The sequence below is a fragment of the Filicampus tigris genome, chromosome 3 (genome assembly GCF_054856515.1).
Source record: "Filicampus tigris isolate MCC_2025a chromosome 3, RoL_Ftig_1.0, whole genome shotgun sequence".
NCBI classification, from domain to species: domain Eukaryota; kingdom Metazoa; phylum Chordata; class Actinopteri; order Syngnathiformes; family Syngnathidae; genus Filicampus; species Filicampus tigris.
The window spans coordinates 22,041,555-22,058,871 of record NC_141219.1 but is presented as its reverse complement, the minus strand read 5'-3'; the positions used below and the strand labels follow the sequence as shown (position 1 = coordinate 22,058,871).

At 40.7% G+C, this 17,317-nt stretch overlaps 1 protein-coding gene and 1 pseudogene across 3 annotated transcripts; one reads left to right on the top strand and one right to left on the bottom strand.

Annotated features, from left to right (window-relative positions):
• Window positions 1-366: 366 nt before the first annotated feature.
• Window positions 367-10,500, bottom strand: dnd1 (DND microRNA-mediated repression inhibitor 1). Of its 2 annotated transcripts, XM_086025507.1 has the most exons (7): window positions 10,482-10,500; window positions 9,944-10,118; window positions 9,058-9,163; window positions 6,125-6,450; window positions 4,066-4,198; window positions 1,028-1,083; window positions 367-958 (listed from the first exon to the last, which is right to left on the bottom strand). In XM_086025507.1, the coding sequence occupies exons 2-7, from the start codon at window positions 9,959-9,961 to the stop codon at window positions 545-547; spliced, it is 1,053 nt and encodes a 350-aa protein (XP_085881633.1). In that variant the 5' UTR covers window positions 9,962-10,118; window positions 10,482-10,500; the 3' UTR covers window positions 367-544. The 2 variants fall into 2 exon arrangements, with proteins under 2 accessions (XP_085881633.1, XP_085881632.1); XM_086025506.1 differs by having other exon boundaries at window positions 367-1,083.
• Window positions 10,501-13,009: 2,509 nt separating this feature from the next.
• Window positions 13,010-16,851, top strand: LOC147150291 (uncharacterized; annotated as a pseudogene). The gene is made up of 2 exons (XR_015086121.1): window positions 13,010-13,487; window positions 15,679-16,851. The product of XR_015086121.1 is annotated as an uncharacterized LOC147150291 (transcript).
• Window positions 16,852-17,317: the final 466 nt, after the last annotated feature.

Genomic DNA, 17,317 nt, shown 5'->3' with positions numbered 1-17,317 from the left:
GACGTAAACAGGCCTGACCTGTGTAACATACTTGAAGCTTCTTGAAAACAGCTTTCAGTAGCTGACGCTGTCGTGGTTCTCTTTTGTCCAAAGAGCTCCTTCTCATAGTGCTCTTTCACTTTTTCTACACAAGTTCACATAGCAAGCCAAGCAAAGCTAACTGGAGAAGCTTCAAAGTGCTCTGAGACCGGTTTATCCAGACACAAAAGTGTATTTACCTTTTTCAAACCATGCATGTACTGTGTCAGTGAGTATAGTACCACTAATTCAGGGAAGAATTGTTTGCATATGATTTTACAAAGATGCCACCAGTGCATTTTCTTTTCACTTTTATAAAGAAATCAGTAAAACAATAAAACACATGCAAGGATAAAACAATTTCAACAAAGTGAAATCATTCCACTACAACTCGTGATTAAAAAAAAAAAAACATGCATAGGATAACAAACCACAATCAACATTAAATACTTTTTTTTTTTTTCAAGGAAATCAAACAGCGTGAACAAACAAGTACAACAAGGAGCGTGTAGGCTCCTTAACAGATTCAGCGGAGGAAGACCTTCAGACCAATCACAGATTCCAGCAGCTGATGAGCTGCAGCCTCTCGAGCTCTCTCCAGTGTGGTTGTGGCAGTGGCTCCTGGCAAGATCGTAACCTGCCCTGGGAAGACTCCCAGCCCAGGCATACTCACCTTATAGGTTAAGTGGAGGAACCCGTCAGGTCTAGCACAGTTGCAGTAGAACTCAAATTGTGGCAGACCAATTCCACTCAGAGCGCAACACTTGTGAAGGAAAGTCATTGGAGAAGCTGACAATGCTGCAGACAAGAGATGCTGATGGGAGGCTGATTTAGGGGCAATGGGTCCTCCCACAGCTCTGCAGAAATCGGCGGATTTGAACAAAGGGCGTTGTGGAGCAGGGCGAGGCTGGGTGAAAATCTGTGAGATGTTCGCCATGTGCTGTGGAAGATTTTGGGTTGAAGCCTGGAGGCATTTGGATTTCGGAGGAAGTTGAAACTCATCTTTCACCTTCATTGGATACTGCCACTGGACTGAGATGCGTACGCCAAAGCACTTCAGAAATGCTAGTGACAAAAACATGCACATTAGTAAGTTATATTGAACAAAGTGTGAATCGAAAAAAATAGATGTGTTCAAATGATTCATTCTTAGCAGTGCTGGAAGGGGGAGAAAACTGAGGATGATTCTACCGTTACTGACAGGCTTGGTAAATAGTGCATTTTGCTGCATTGAAGTAGTGAACCAAAAATAGTTTTCCACAGAGCCCCAAATCATTATGAAAAGGTTTAATGTCTCTAGTACACTACATTTAAGTTACATTTAGAAAGACATGGGAACAAAAGTACTAAAAGGATTAAAAAAAAAAAATCTTAAATGATGACATTTTTGTAAAGTGTCACCTCAGTTGTCCATCCATTTTCTCAACCGCTTATCTTCACGAGTGTCGTAGGGGTGTGCTGGAGTCTATCCGGCCTGTCTTTGGGCAGTTGGCGGGGTACACCATGAACTGGTTGCCAGCCAATGGCAGGGCACACATAGACGAACAACTATTCACACTCACAGGGACAATTTAGGATGCTCAATCGGAGTACCCCGGAGAAAACCCACGGACAGGGAGATCGAGATCATGCAAACTCCACACAGGAAGGCTGGAGCCCGGAATCGAACCCTGCACCTCTGTGCTGTGAGGCCGTAGCGCTAACCTCATCTCAGTAGTGTCTTTGTCAATATTATGTTCTGATGTTTGCAATTTCTTTCAAGTCCAAATGAATGACAATGAATACAAACCTAATTACAATGAAGATGGGATGTTGTGTAAAATGTCAAAACAAATGACAATGATTTGAAAATCCTTTTCAGGCGATATCCGATTGAATACAAGAAAATATATTTACTGTTCAAACTGATGAACATGATTATTTCTGGCAAACATTCTCTCATTTTGAATTTGATGTCTGCAACACGTTCTAAAAAAGCCGGGACCGCGCAACAAACGACTGGTAAAGCTGAGGGAAAACTCAGAAAACCTGTGTGGAATGTTCCACTGGTGAACAGGTTAACTGGAAAAAGGTGAGCAATGTGGCTGGGTATAAAAGGAGGATCCCCGGTGGAATGTGCTTCTGTATCAACAAGGAATTGTGCACTGATGTTAGGGAGCTCAATACACATTGCAGCACGGATTTGGAGTGAAAACTGGGCTAAAACACACAAAACACAGGAGCTGGAGTTGGTCATTTTCGGTAGTGTCTTTGCAGCAGCCGTTTCCAGATGCCGTCTGAGAAAGAGAAGCGGCGAATATTACTTACAGATTTCAGGCTGCTTGACTGGCATTAAGCAGTGTTCATGTCCTGTGTTGCGAATTTGAATACTGAGGCTGGGGGACATCCGCAGCTGCAGCTCTTAAAGAAGCGTGGTCCAGGTTGCGCAATGTCCAATGTCTCCTGTCTTTTACGACGGTTTTCACTTATTACACGTGGCCGTTTAGGCTACTTGTGAGGAAATATGGTAGGCATTGCATTTGATTTGAACTGTCGTTTGTAGCCGGACACACGACGAGAGCACAGCCGGGGGTCTTCGGGCAGAAGGACTCTTGCAACCGCATCCTCCCACTGTCTGTTTCTTTACTTCCTTTCCTAAGCAAAGCTTAGCTCACTTTTTTTTATTATTCCTCTTTGATTGAAAATGACATCCAAAAGCCGGGAAGTGTCGCAATTTGACTTTTTGTGATGAGAGTAGAAGTTTGCATTTGTTTTGTTTTCCTCAGCAGAGAGCAGCACCAATTCGACGTCATTACCCAGAATGTATTACGACAATGGCAGCGTCGTCTGCATATGCAGGCGTCAATGCATAGTGACGTGGTTGTATACACACTTTAAAATGGCAGCGTCTTACCAGAGCTCGTCTGCGACGCGAGAATTTGTTTTAAAGTACTGGTGACTTTTTTTTTTTTTTTTTTTTTTAATCAAGATGCTGCTTTTGAAAAAGGTGTTAAAACAATCGTGAATACCGTGCGAAATAGATGAATGAACTCCATCTTAATAGCTCACGTGATGTTTACATCGATCACCCCGTGTTACAGGGCTGCTCTGATTCACGGGGTGGAGCAAGAAAACGGACGGTCGGAATAGATCATGTCACATGTAAACAGGTGACCAGAGAGCTTAATTTGGAATGGATTCCAAATGACAAAAAAAGTCTCCATGTAAACCTGGCTAATGAGGCTTAAAAAGTCCTTTGTCAATGGTTTGGTCACACATGAACATTAAAATCCCCCATGAGGAGGATATTGAGTGTTGTTAAAAGCAAAGGTAACACAGGGGTCAACTTGCCCCCGCCCCATCTTTTTTGGAACTTGTTGCAGGTATCAAATAAACTAAAATAATACAAATAAAGTTAATCAGTTTGAACCAGGGGTCTGGATAGCAGAAACCACATTATTTGTAATAAACATTAAGAAAATATACATATTTTTATATTGCATCCTGATATGATAGAGTTCTGTTTCATATTCAGGTTGACTGTATGCCATGTGAGGAAATGAAGGAACTGAAATTGACTAAATGAAACTGGCATTTTTTTGTTTTCATTACAATTAATGAAAGTGAATATTCTTCAGCTTCATGGTTTTACAATTCCGGTGCAGGCACATTTCTTTCAGAAAAAGTAAAAAAAAAATATTAGGGAAAAACTTAAGCCTACCTTTGATATTTTAGTTGAAAATAATTTATAATTGTTTTTTCCTTCAGAATGCTAAAGAATTTGATGTTTTGCCTTGTTAAACCTGGAAATTAGTCCATCATTTGTTTGTAGTTTACAAATGAATACACCATTACGCTCATAGACATATGAACCATATGTTTAAGGAAACTATGAGAATATAATGTTAACTTCAACCTAATCACATTTTTGTTTTGTTGTTCTGAGTGTGTCTTAACTGAATGAAAACCTGCTCAAATGAGTCTTATAATGAGAAAGGTTGCTGAATCCATGCAAACTTCTGACCACAACTCTGTCTACTGTATATGCAGTTGCAGGAGTTGACTCACCTTCCACCAGTACCCTCTTTGCCATAGAAGCCGCATGGTGAGTTGAGAAGACAACTACAGCTGACACTCCTTCTACTTCAGGTCCAGACTTCAGAGAAAGGCTCTCGACCCCTTCTACCATTTCACGGAGTACCTGTTAGTTAGAATAAATGGTAGAAAAGATTAGTAGGTTTGATCAAAAGCACAGTATACATACGTATGCTAGTTGAACATTTCCTTGTTAAACATGCTGTTTCATTCATGAAATCCTCGAATGAGCTAAAATATGGACTACAGCAGGTAGTGTGAAAGATTGTTGCGCTTTCACTTACATTATGGGCCAATCAAATTAACACATTACTGTCAAGTGCTTGATCGATTTTAAATTTGTTTAACAACATTGATATGCTCTGTTAAAAAAAAAAGGTCAAGTTAAAGACTCTGTAAACTGAATTCAGAGATTTGTAACTAAATACATTGAAGACGATTGCTGAAAATGTGCAAAGACTGAAAACAATGTAGTCTTCCTGATTTTTGAATGGCTAAAACGACAAACAGCAAACTTTCCCTTAAGTGTCACTGTTAAGTGGACCTGGGACGTACTGGTTCCAAAATTTGGCTGGAATTTACGATGGAAAGGCCCCAAGTGTGTGCCTACCATGTGGCAAGGCACCAAATACTAACCACTGAGCGTGACAGTGATTTTAGGTCTCATTATTTTGATAGTATTAACAACTGGTTGATTTTTGTCAAAACACTACCGCTTTTGTCCACATGGCGCCGCCATAATCAACCAAAACTGACATGACACAGTGTTTCTTTAATATTACATTCAGTTGTATAGAGGTAGGCAGATAGCGGGAGGCTGTGTGTCTGTGAACTGCTAATCTGGCAGGTGATGGCTGCACTTACAAAAGAGAGGTGGCTAATTGTAGGCCGTTAAGTTGTTCATTTTAAACCACACAGCCTTTTGGCTGTCCTCTGGACTTTGGAAGATTTGTGTTAGTGGTATTTGATGGACAGTTAGTTGATTGTGGCGTCGTTTCAGCGCATTCAACGGACACGTCCACAGTGTCAAAGTGTTGCGTGATTTTTCACAATTTTGAAGCCACATTTTATAGACTTGGTGATATTTTGAATTGAATTTGGTAGGGTTTTTAAACAATAGTTTTCTAAAAGGTGTGTCAAGTCACTGATAGTATAGTGGTACACTCGCCCGAGTTGTGTGCGGGCAGCGTGGGTTCGGTTCCCACTCAGTGACGGTGTCTGTGTGTGTGTGCCCTGCTACTGAGGGTTGCGTCAGGAAGGGCATCCGGCGTAAAACACTTGCCAAATCGAAGATGCGAATCAAGCTTGCAATTGATTCGCTTTGGCGACCCCTGAAGGGAAACAACAACGACTTCTAAGGGGTGTGTTAATTTACAAGACATTTTTACTTTACCTTTACCGGAACATAAGTGCTTTCTTCTTTTCATCGGTATTTACATTTTGTAAACTTAAAACCTACAATCCAACCATGTTGTTGCGACTTTGGGCTTTTTCCAAACAGGGGTCCCGATTGAAAAGGGGCGTTAAAAGTAATTTTTTGTCATGGGCCATTTTGAAGATGGCCGTTATGGTAGTGAGACCATAACAATGTTTTATCGTCTCATCATATTACATACACAACAAATTGATGGAAAACTAGTTTTGAAATCAGAAGTCAAGGATAATACCTCAAGTCGTTCAAGTACAAAATCGCAACATTATTACTTATTACATATGACAATTTGAAATTTTGCAACAGATTTTAGCAAGAATCATGGAAGTTGACGACTTGCTTTCACGGGCCGCATAAAATGATGCAGTGCGCCGTATCTGACACCTGTGCCATAGAAAGTAACTTGCATGATTTGTTTGGCACAGTTTTTTCACAGGATGCCCTTCCTGACACAACCCACTTGGGACCAGCAGTTGTTAGTATTGAGGCAATGGCTGAGAATCAAACCCATACCGTCTACACAAAAGCTATGTCCCACTACACTACCAGTGCCAAAAATCCAGCCATGTACAGTAGGTATCGTTAGTAAGACTGCAGTACCTGAAGAAGCTTGTCGTGCTTGGTGGTGGCTGGTAAACATGTGAGGTAGATGCGCCTCTTCTCTGTGCTTAGGCATACAATTATATGCACACCTGGCTCAAGCATGTGACCATGTAGCCGGCGTATAGCACTTTTAGCTACATCTGCGGAGCCATATTTGGCATAAGCAAATCCACGGGTTTGCCCGCTGAAGTTCATCATGAGTCGAAACTCCCACAGTGGCCCCACGGAGCTGAAGAGGGGAATCAGCGAGTCCTCGTAGACATCTCGTGGGATGCGGTTGATGAAAACCTCACAGTTTAATCCAGGACTCTGGCCATCCCACACTTTTAAAGCAATGGAGAGAAAGACAAAGTCGGTAATGATTGAATTCACTAAAAGGTCTGAGTGCTTGACATGTGCCTGGACAATCAAAATCAAACAAACATCAGTCAGTATGACTTGTGATTTGTAAAATGCCAAAGGGAAAATGTTTTTGGACGACTGACCGGTTTGGTATTTGTCAATTAAAAGAGAAACATTTACGTTACGATAAGAAGGCCTTTATTGATTCCACAGTGGGGAAATTTTCAGTGTTATAGCAGCAAAGATATAGGTAACACAGGGACGGCGGCATAATGTAGCCATTCGTGTATAACATTAACGGCAAACATTCGGGATCAAACCTATGTAAATATACGTAGTAACATGTGTATGTACACATGTATATACACACCAACATACATCTACACGTTAGACGTGGGTGATTCTGAATCCCGTTTTCAGAGGGTTAATGATTGGGGTTTCCATTAATTGCTGTTAACATTATTTTGTTGTCAATTGATTTAATGAATAGATTTTGAACTGGACTACCTGATCAAGATCTAAGAGCTTTGATGAAAGACTTACTTTTATTTTTTTGAGAAAGTTAGATTATGTATACTGGTAGATAGATACAGCAGAGTGAGTGGAACCAATTTGTTCCCTTGGAGGAAACAAACCTCTCGGATTCTTTAAATGTGTGATATTGTGGGTTTGTGTATTAGGTATATTAAAAAGTTCAGTGCTGGTGTTTTTCAAAGTTTAGGTGTCATCAAAAGACGATGCTAACTCTGTGGTAAGCCTCAGGTCGTCATTGTAAATGAGAAATGGTTGTCAAATGACCTACCTTGTTAAATAAAAGTTGAATTGCATTTCAATAAATTTCAATTGTTTTTCAATAAGACGCCTGCGGGGACTGTGATTGGATAAGGAGGCAAAACCAGAAGACGTCACGTCACTTTGCTATGACAACATAAATCTAGAATGTTTGTTTGAGCCTAATATTTTATGTATGTGTATTTATTTGCATATAAACCTTTACGGTTGTGGTTTCCTGTTAAATCTTGGTGAAATTATTTTTATTCAAGACTGTCTCGCGCTTCATGATCTTATTCGATCACGGCACAACAAATAGGGTCGCTTCCACTGACTATATATGGAAACGCTTCGCGCTCCCTGTACAGTAGGTGGCAGTATGCAAGAAAGAGCTGTGATCTGCCCATGAATGAAGAAGAAGAAGATTTGCAATCAGCAGTTGGCGTGCGATACTTGGACTGGATTTTATTTACCCTTAGCCACAATGTGGAGCTGGACTCTGGTTAAGGTAAGACATTTTAAAATTTAAATCAAAACTTTTTGGCATTGTAGGAGTTAAAACGGCTGCAGGCAGCCACGGACTAACTGACGAATTACGTGACGGACTGACTGACGGACTCACGATTACAGGTTGGTTCAGCTTGAAAAAAAAATGAAGGACTGACAAATGAAGGACGGGTACCTAGGCCGTTGACGGATGACAAATTGTGGACCGGCAAAATTTTGTAAAATGCCCAACTCTGGAAAGTAGTATGTAAAGAGAGGTCATTTTTCTAACAAAATTTTGTGCCCAACTTGAATTGTTCGTAAACAGGGACGCTCCTAACTCGAGGGTCCACTGTATATGTTTGTCATTATTTCATTATTGGTTATCTTTATGTTTTCATAACCCCAGTTTGCTGAACCTGCACCATAGAATGCAACAATAAAGGATTGCTATACTATCTTATAGTATTTTCCAATCCACTCTCTGTGTGAAATACTCTGTTCTAGTTGTGGTTGATTTTGTGGTCTTTAAACAAATTTGAGTTGAGCACCTCATAAAGCTGTGCACGTCGATGTACACACGGACCTGCTTGCACTGTAAAATTGCAAATGGCTCATTAAATCAGTCATTCCAGCAGACAAAGAGTATATTGTGCTGTCATTGTTATTGCTATGTGTTAGCCTAGCGACAAGAAGTTGTCGCACGGTCATACCCCAAACGCGGAAAAGACGCGTGTATAGCAGGGCTGTGCAAAATTCAGAATTTCAAAATTTAATTCTATTCAATGGATGAATTAGAATCGACTCCACTCCACAGGTCTTTTTACTGAATTTGAATAACCGGAATTGGAATTGAATTCACTGCGTTTCAGAGAAACTCATTCTCATTACATATCAGTGAGAATAGGACAATCAAGTTCACGAGTGTGCCGCAAACAAAATGTCCAAAATGTTTGGGCAGCCATTTTAGAGACTCAGATAAAGCACGGTATTCTGGGAAATTAAGTGCTGTTCGACCATCATATTAAACAATTTCATTGTTTTTACAATTTCAATGATCTGTTTTATCTGAGTAGGCTTTTAATGTCAATAAAAACAAACAATTATGACACTTTACTATAGTTAAGTATTGTGTACCTGAAGTCAGTAAATAATTGTAAGAAATTCATATTGTAAATACACTTTAATTCCGCATAATAGATTTCATTGAATTTCAATTCTACTTTCTCACCTCAATTCAAATTCAAATTCAAGAATTGAACTACAATTTAGAGATCATTCTCAATTCAATTTGGCATTTCCTACAGCCGTAATGCAGAGTCCATTCTCACCCTCAGGTGGTCCTCCATATTTCCTCTGGCCATTAACTTGAGTGACCTTTGTATTGGTTGTTTTAAGCCATGTTTCCAGGGCCTGCAAACGCTCAACATTCAGCACCTAAGAAGAAACCAAAAAGAAACTCCACAGTGAAAATTAACCACTTGATGCCTGAATTTAATTCCAATTATTTAACCAAAAAGTGTGTTTTTGCTTTCATGTAGATGCTAAATTGAGTGTTAATTTGGGGTTTAGTGCAAAAAAATGCATATAAATTTAGGCATGATCAAAATATGTTCAAAATGGTTTAGGGGGTTTATAACTACAGAAGTGTCCATGCCCCCCAGTTGATTGAGTTCGTGTTCAGTTAAAAAAAACAGTACGGATGCAACAAAAATCGCTTTTCTTCTATTACTGAATGGTCACTAAAACGGTTTGCGCGGTTTAACGCCGTAATGTGTTTCAATTATATCATATCACCACTGTTTTACATTGCAGGCCATTCGAGTTCTTCGTATTTAAACACGTTGTCAACACGCAAGTGTTAAATCAACTCTCTGAAAGAGTCCACAATGGCGCAATATGCAATTAAATAATAAACGAGCTGAAGTTCGGTAAACGGAAAACACGCCAAAAGTTTGTAAATGTTAAACTCTACTAAGCATACAGCATACTTACAGGACACTTCACAAAGCACACTTCACAAACAAGTAGCAAGCGTATTTGTTTTCATAGGCCTAAACAATTGCCACGCGCGTCCACTTATGACCAACTGGTTTGCACTCAAGTAAATAAATACAATTACCCAGGTACCCGGGGGGGAAACAGCCTCCAAAACACACACAAGAACACGGCTGTAGTAAAAGGACAACTTTGTTGTTGTTTGGCTTTTTTTTGTACCTGCATCGGGTTGTCCATTCTTTACAGTACTTGATGTCCAGCTGATTGCTACGTCTGCCAGGCCTCAGGTCGTGTTATAAAGCCAACCTCCACCCGTTAAAGTGGGGTCAAGATAAATACCTCCCCAAAAAGCGACTTGCAGATCTCGCTGCATTATGGAAAAGAGCCTACCAATCTGTATTCAAAAATAGCGGAAAGCAACGAAGAAAGCCGTTATTTGGACCATTTCAACCGCTTTAAGTTTGATGCGTTTTATTTAATCATTTTCAAACATGTATAAAGTCTGTGTCGTTTGCTACTCAGTACACTTGACCGCCCTCTGCTAACTCCGACACTCCAGGTAAGCTTAGTCACAGTTGGCTGGATGTGTGGCATGCCGCAATAATATTGAACATCAACACAATGCGAAAACGTTACTTGATTTAAAAAGTGACAATGACAAGAAAACGATTTCTGTTGGGCTGATCCCATGTTATTTCTCTCCATTAGTTTCGCTGCCAGCTAGCTAGATTACATGTGTACTGAAATTCCTTCCTACCCGTCAAGACGTCTTAATGCCCAGCACCCATGCGCACAACGCCGCTAAGTGTTTTCGTGAGAATTTTATAACTTTTAGCCCTACTTGTCGTACATTCGGTTAAAAGGGTGTATACTTACTATTTTCGTTTTATTGAGACTTATTTGACTTGTTCATTGTTTTCCCCGTATTTTATACGTTTTTTTATCATTTCAAATTGTGTACGCCGTATAACAATTTTTGTTATACGAGAAAAAAATAAAAACTCGTTTTTTGTTAAACCGATCTCGTCTTGCCCATTTCGGCTCTAATCCGGAGTGGACTTGCACATTTATTTGGATTGAATGGCCACAGTTTTTCAACCGATAACTCGCCGTGGAACGTAACAGCCGAAACGGTACGTTCCAATGCGGCCACACTCGGCTGTGCAGTCAGCCTCCTCGCTGGAAGCTGCAAGCAATGTCGGACAACGCACACGACTGCTTGGGAGGCAACCCCGTGACATGAAGACACAGGCTCATGATCACCTCCACACGCTGCGTGGACAGTAAGGAGCTAATGTTGTTGTGCTAACGCCTTTTGTTTTAACGGCCTGAAGCTAGTTGTTGCTATTAGCCGTCCCGTTATCCTACCTTTAGCCGGGGAGGGAAGGGTGGGGATATAAAGCTCCAATCTGCCTGCCCTGCTGCTCACTGCAGGCCGCCGTCTCCCTCCTGGGTGTTGACACGAGTTTAGCGTCGCTAAATGTCAGAAATATAAACTAGTCGGGGTTCGTGTGCGCATTCATGCTCTTGTCCGCTTCAGCCTGTGTAAGTGGAGAAGCGATCGCCACGGTATTTTTGATTTTGTGGAGGTGATCATGATGAGATCACGTTTTATGTTAATAAATCCAAACTATTGTGCAGAACACTTTTATACTTTCACAGGTTGTGTGGACAACAGTAGTAATGTGCATTTGCATTTTGGTGGCGATCGGTCGCCGTTTTAGACAACAGAACTGACAAAGCGAGCAATATTAAGACGCTTGGCTCCCTCCCTGACTGGACAGCTCAGACCGAAAACAAAACATAAGCCACGCCCAAAAAGGGGCGGGGAAATTTGTCTTAAACCTAATTAAAAAAAAGTCCTAAATCACTACAGAGTCTTTTGAGGTAGCCTTACACATGTCAAACTTACTCATGTCATTTTTACATGCAACCCTATAATGTAAATGCCAATGTTAAACTCAAGTCCAAGTGTCACTTTAAGGGATTTTGTTTAAGTTCTACCTACCAGTCTGCATCGAAACAAAACAAGCTGAAAGCGCACAGTAGTATTTCGGCTGTCAAATCAGCCTTCTGTCAGACGTTTTGCAAAGGGTAGGACATTTTGGCAGAGCAGGCTATGTCAAATAGTCCAGGCTTCGGTAGGAAGTTTTGACGGGGTAGGACAATTTGGCAGAATTTAGCCTCTGTCTATTCTCTTACAATTTACAATTTTAGTCCATATCTTACGTTCGTCTGGAACTTACTTTTTCTTTCGGGAAATTGTGAAGAATGAACGGAACTTTACAACCGCATTTCTTCTTTCTGTCTTTAGATATTGGAGCTTCGCAGTAGTGTTTGTTCCGCTATGTTCAAACCTCTAAATTCTATTAGAGCAGTTTAACATGGCAAAGTTCACCTGTGGTTTTGTCACTTAAGGCTCAACGCCTTTTAAACAATGCCTGCAAGCTTTAAGGTGCACAGTTAGGGACACATTTTTGTATTAGCATACAAAATTTCAATGGGTGCTCGTTTGTTTGGTAGCCATTTTTTAAACTTGATTCTCACATTCTAAAAACAGTTGGGTTAAAAATACCACAATTTTGGGTAAAAAATGGACCGTTCCACTAATTGGGTCAATTTGACCCACCTTTTTTCGTTGTTTTGTACAAATCAGCCCAATATGTGGGGTCGTTTTATATAAAACTACCCATTTTTTGCAAAAACAACCCAGAAAGTTGGGTCGAATTGATCCAAGTGGTGGATTGTTCCATTAATGTGAAAATTAAAAATGTTTCCAAAATTGGACATAAGTGTTTTTCACAGGACAGCGACGTTATGCATAACGTACGTTGAATGTGAAAAACTGTGAAGAACCATCAAAACGTTTTTAATTTTCTTCATGTGGCTAATGCCTATGAGAAATAGAAGCTTAATTGTGCAAATCCTAGCAACAGATTGTTGGTTCAGTGTAGTACTAGTAAACAAACACGAATCAGTGTAATCAAGTCTTTTGTTATCAAGAACTGCTCCAAATAGAACAGACACTCGGCAAAATGTGTATATTTAAACTAAATTAATCAAGAAATTACACATTGATTAGAACTATTTAATTTGAGGTCCTCCTGCGTCCTTGACGTCTTGGTGCACGGACTCCTTTATTCATATGTCGCCATCGAGGAGCAACAGGACTTCCTCGTAGGATACATAAAACGTTCCTTCGTTTAAACTAACCCGTGGATGTTTTTTATTTAGTTCCTCGATGCTCAGTGGCGGCGTGAGGACAACTTCCGGGCCGCGTCAATTTTGAGGCGCGATTAGCTAGGAACGCTCCAATGCATATACAGAGATGTGAGCCTTCAAAATACGTAGGCTGTATAACACACGAAGTTTGTCCAAGTGGTGTTGCCGTCCTATTACTTCCGCTGCGTTGCTTTTCTCAAAACCACAGTAATGTCACTAAATAATTCTTCCCGATTTGGTACTGAATGTACTGTAGCCTCGACACAGTACGTCCATCGCTACTTTATCGCACTAAAACGTCATTAACTGAAATCTTTGTCCTCTCGTAAACTCGTCTCACTGCACGTTGCAGCTTCTCGACCTATCTTAGTTTAGTTTAGCTAACAGAATGCGTTTGTAATGTTCTCATCGCTAAGCAGAGATAAAGTGTTGTGACTTTAGCGTGAAAAAGAGTGATAGAAGCGCCCGAGGAGGACTTTTTTGCAACATTGGCCACCGGTCGCTGTCTTCAAGCAGCCTCGCCTTGTGTTACACGGGGCAGGTAAGTACACTTCCTCTCAAAATAATCCTGTGTTTAATTTTACATTGAATCCTGAGTCCTTACTACGGCATCATCCGATTTAACATTAACATCCAATAATCTGTATGTTGTGGAAATGATGGATCGTAGCCAACATTTCACACGGTTTTGATCAGAAAGAGTTGTATGTGGGTTAGGGTGAATTCAAATTTGATACCTGCCTTCAGTGGTCTTTTCACGATAATGAATATTCCACTCGACATTATCCCTCAGGGTTTGTTTCCTTTGAATTTCTCAAAAATTGGCCACATGATCAAAATGTAACATTTTTACTCAGCTAGCCGGCTTGTTTGAAAAGACACGTGTGAGGTTTTTGCCTTTAGCCTCTTGCATGTACACTAGTGTTATGTGAGGGATCATCATCACATTTTACTTAAATTGTCTGAAGGTTTTTATTTACAAATACCATATATCTTTGTTCATCTAGCAACTCCAGCGATGTAGCATGACAGGAAGAACAATTAAATGTTCTTCCATTAGCTGGCGGAATCCACAATAAACTCGTGTGTCTACAAGGTTAGATGTTAGAATAAGTCATGACTTCCTGCGAGTATATCGGCTTTGTTTTCAATCAAACAGGCCCAGAGTTTTCTCATAACATGTGTGCTCTGGATCAATGATTATTGGGAAACACTGCTGTTCGTCACCTGGTGTCTGCGGTTGATCTTGTTTGTGTACGCCGACTGTTGATAATCTTTTCAAGAGCACTGTGTGAGATGTCACTTTAAGAGTCCGAGGACTGGGCAATTCCAGTCCTCGAAGGCCGGTATACTGCATGTTTTTTTATTTCTTCTTGCTCCAACATACCTGATTCAAATGATCATATAACTTGCAAAGTCTGCAGAAGTTGGATAACGATCCTGATCATTTGACTCAGGTGGGTTGCAGCAGGGTGACATAAAACATGCAGGATACCGGCCCTTGAGGACCGGAATTGCCCACCCCTGCTGAAGAAGGTAGTATGGCGCCGATACGCGCGACTTCAGAACTAACAGTGAGCCATTTGTTAACACGGCTTTAGTTTTCCTAGAGCAGTTTATTTGAACCAGGGCTCTAGGCTGCGCCCAAATTTCAGCATCTGGCGACTGAAAAAATTATAGGTTGTACACATCCAACTAGCCGAAGTCTCCTCGACTCTAAAAACAGTATTATAAATATTGATACTTACAGTAAACATTTTCAGGAGCACACGCACCGCGAGCTGGGTCCCATTCACCTGAATTAGAGCTGCAACCAAGGCTCCCTCGGTGGTCAATGACCCAGAAGCCGTAACACCACCTCGGGGGCCGCCTGCTTCGGGCTGGAGAGTGATAACGAGCGAGCTGTGCCTTTTCCTTTTTAACTGTACTTTTCCCTCCATGGCTGGATACTATAATCATGTGGACTTAATCAACATTCGTTTACAGGACAAATTGATGAGTTCTAGCATCTCTTCACTGCACTTTCAACATCCCGGATGAGATGGCAACACCAGGGGGACCCTTATGGATTGTTGTCGGGTCTGGCGGAGGGAACGAAAACAAAAGCAGAGCAGCCAAACTGAGCTCAGGCTAAGATAATCGCTAATAGAGAGGATTAGTGATTCACAAAATGGATGCATGGATTATAGCAAACACTATGACACATCACTTTTTCCTACTATACTTGTTGGATTACAAACGTCCATGGCTCTGTGAAGTGCAGTTGCAAGGTCACTGCTAACTAATTAATTTGGTGAGTGATTTATTGTTTGAAGTCTTACTATTAAGTATATATAAAACACTAGTGGGTGTGATAACAAAACACGGCCGACTTTATTAGTAGTTACTGATGCGCATCAGAGCTTTTGAGATTGCTCATTGCCTCATTGTCTGAAGTGACAAGTGTTAGAAAGTAGCAAAACATGCGACTGCAAGTTGTTGCTGACCACTTTTTTATATCAACCTCTGATCTCGCTACATTAGTAGGAAGCGGGTTTGAAATATTTCATTCTTTTAAACTGCAACAGAGATTTTGTAATGTACAAAAAAGTTAGTGTATCGGTTTGGAGATGCAGGAAGTTATCGGTTATCAATATTGGTGGGAATTTTTTTTTATTTTGCATTCCTAGTTTATGTTATATTTGAAGCATTCATACAGTGTGTACATGTGTGTTTGTGGTCGTGTTCTGCAGACGTTAGTGAAGATCATCGGCCTGAGCAAGAATTGTGCTCCAAGATGGAGCAGCGGTCGCAGGAGCCCAAACCCATGAAAGAGGAAGAGGAGCTAGAGCCCTTACACATTAAAGTGGAAGAGGAGCTGGAGTCCCCACACATTAAAGAAGAAGAACAGGAGGATGATATCACCACATTTATATTGACTGGTGACATTGTAAAGACTGAAGAAGGTAATGGTGACTACTATGAAGGATCCCAATTAGACAGCCACTTCGCTCCAGTCTCAGATGGTGACAATGTAACATCACACTCTTCTGATGATGATGATGAAGATGATGATGATGAGGAGGACGATGCTCAACACACTCTTGGTGATATAGCATGTCACACTGACAACAAACGTGTGAAATGTTCTCAGTGTGACAAAACATTTTTCAACAAGTCATCCTTGAAAATGCATACAAGAACGCACACAGGTGAAAAACCGTTTACCTGCTCAGTTTGTGGTAAAGGATTCACCCAGAAGGGACAGTTAATAGCGCATACGAGAACACACACTGGTGAGAAACCTTTTTCCTGCTCAGTTTGTGAAAAAAGATTCTCTAGAAAGGGAGACTTAAGAACACACAAAAGAACACACACTGGGGAGAAACCTTTTGTCTGCTCCGTTTGTGGCAAAAGCTTCTCTAAAAAGACAAATTTAACAACTCACAAAAGAACACACACTGGGGAGAAACCTTTTGCCTGCTCAGTATGCGGTCTTAGATTCACGCAGAAGACCAATTTAAAAACACACACCAAATCACATGCTGGACAAAAACCTTTTGCTTGTTTAGTTTGTGAAAAAACATTCTATACAAAGACAAATTTAACAACACACACAAGAATACATGCTGCAGAGAAGCCTTTTGCTTGCTCAATTTGTGATAAGAGATTCTGTTCAAAGACCAATTTAGCAGCTCACACAAGAACGCATACAGGAGAGAAACCTTTTGCCTGCTCAGTTTGCGATAAAAGATTCTCTCGAAAGACTCATTTAGCAGCACACACAAGAACACACACTGGAGAAAAACCTTTTGCCTGTTCAGTGTGCAGCATAAGTTTCGGTGTGCGTTCAACATTGGTTCAACACATGAGAACACACACTGGGGAGAAAACCTTTGCCTGTTCATTTTGCGGGAAACGGTTCACACGTAAGGAAAAATTGAACATACACGAGAGAACACACACTGTAGAAAACCCCTTGTCATGCACAATTTGCGGTGAAAGATTTACTGAAAAGACTAGTTTAGCAACACACTTACGTACACATGCTAGAGAGAAACCTTTTACCTGCTCAGTTTGTGGCAAATCATTCACACGTAAGGAAAAATTGAACTTACACATAAGAACACATACAGGAATAAAACCTTTTGCCTGCTCAGTTTGCAGTAAAACATTCACACGGAAGGAAAAATTGAATATGCACACAAGAACACACACTGGAGAAAAACCTTTTGCTTGCTTAGTTTGTGGTAAAAGATTCTCTAAAAAGACAAGTTTAGCAACACACACACGAACACACAGTGGTGAGAAACCATTCAGTTGCGGTGTTTGTGATTTAAGATTGAATGAAACGTGTCAGTGTGCTGGTGAGATAAGCAGCAGCAATGAAGC

Coding starts and splice junctions, on each gene's coding strand:
- dnd1 (XM_086025506.1), bottom strand. Junction 6,451..9,057: donor ATATGGAGGACCACCTGAGG/GTGAGAATGGAC, acceptor TTGCTTTAAAAG/TGTGGGATGGCCAGAGTCCT. Junction 1,084..4,065: donor AAAGAGGGTACTGGTGGAAG/GTGAGTCAACTC, acceptor TTTTGTCACTAG/CATTTCTGAAGTGCTTTGGC.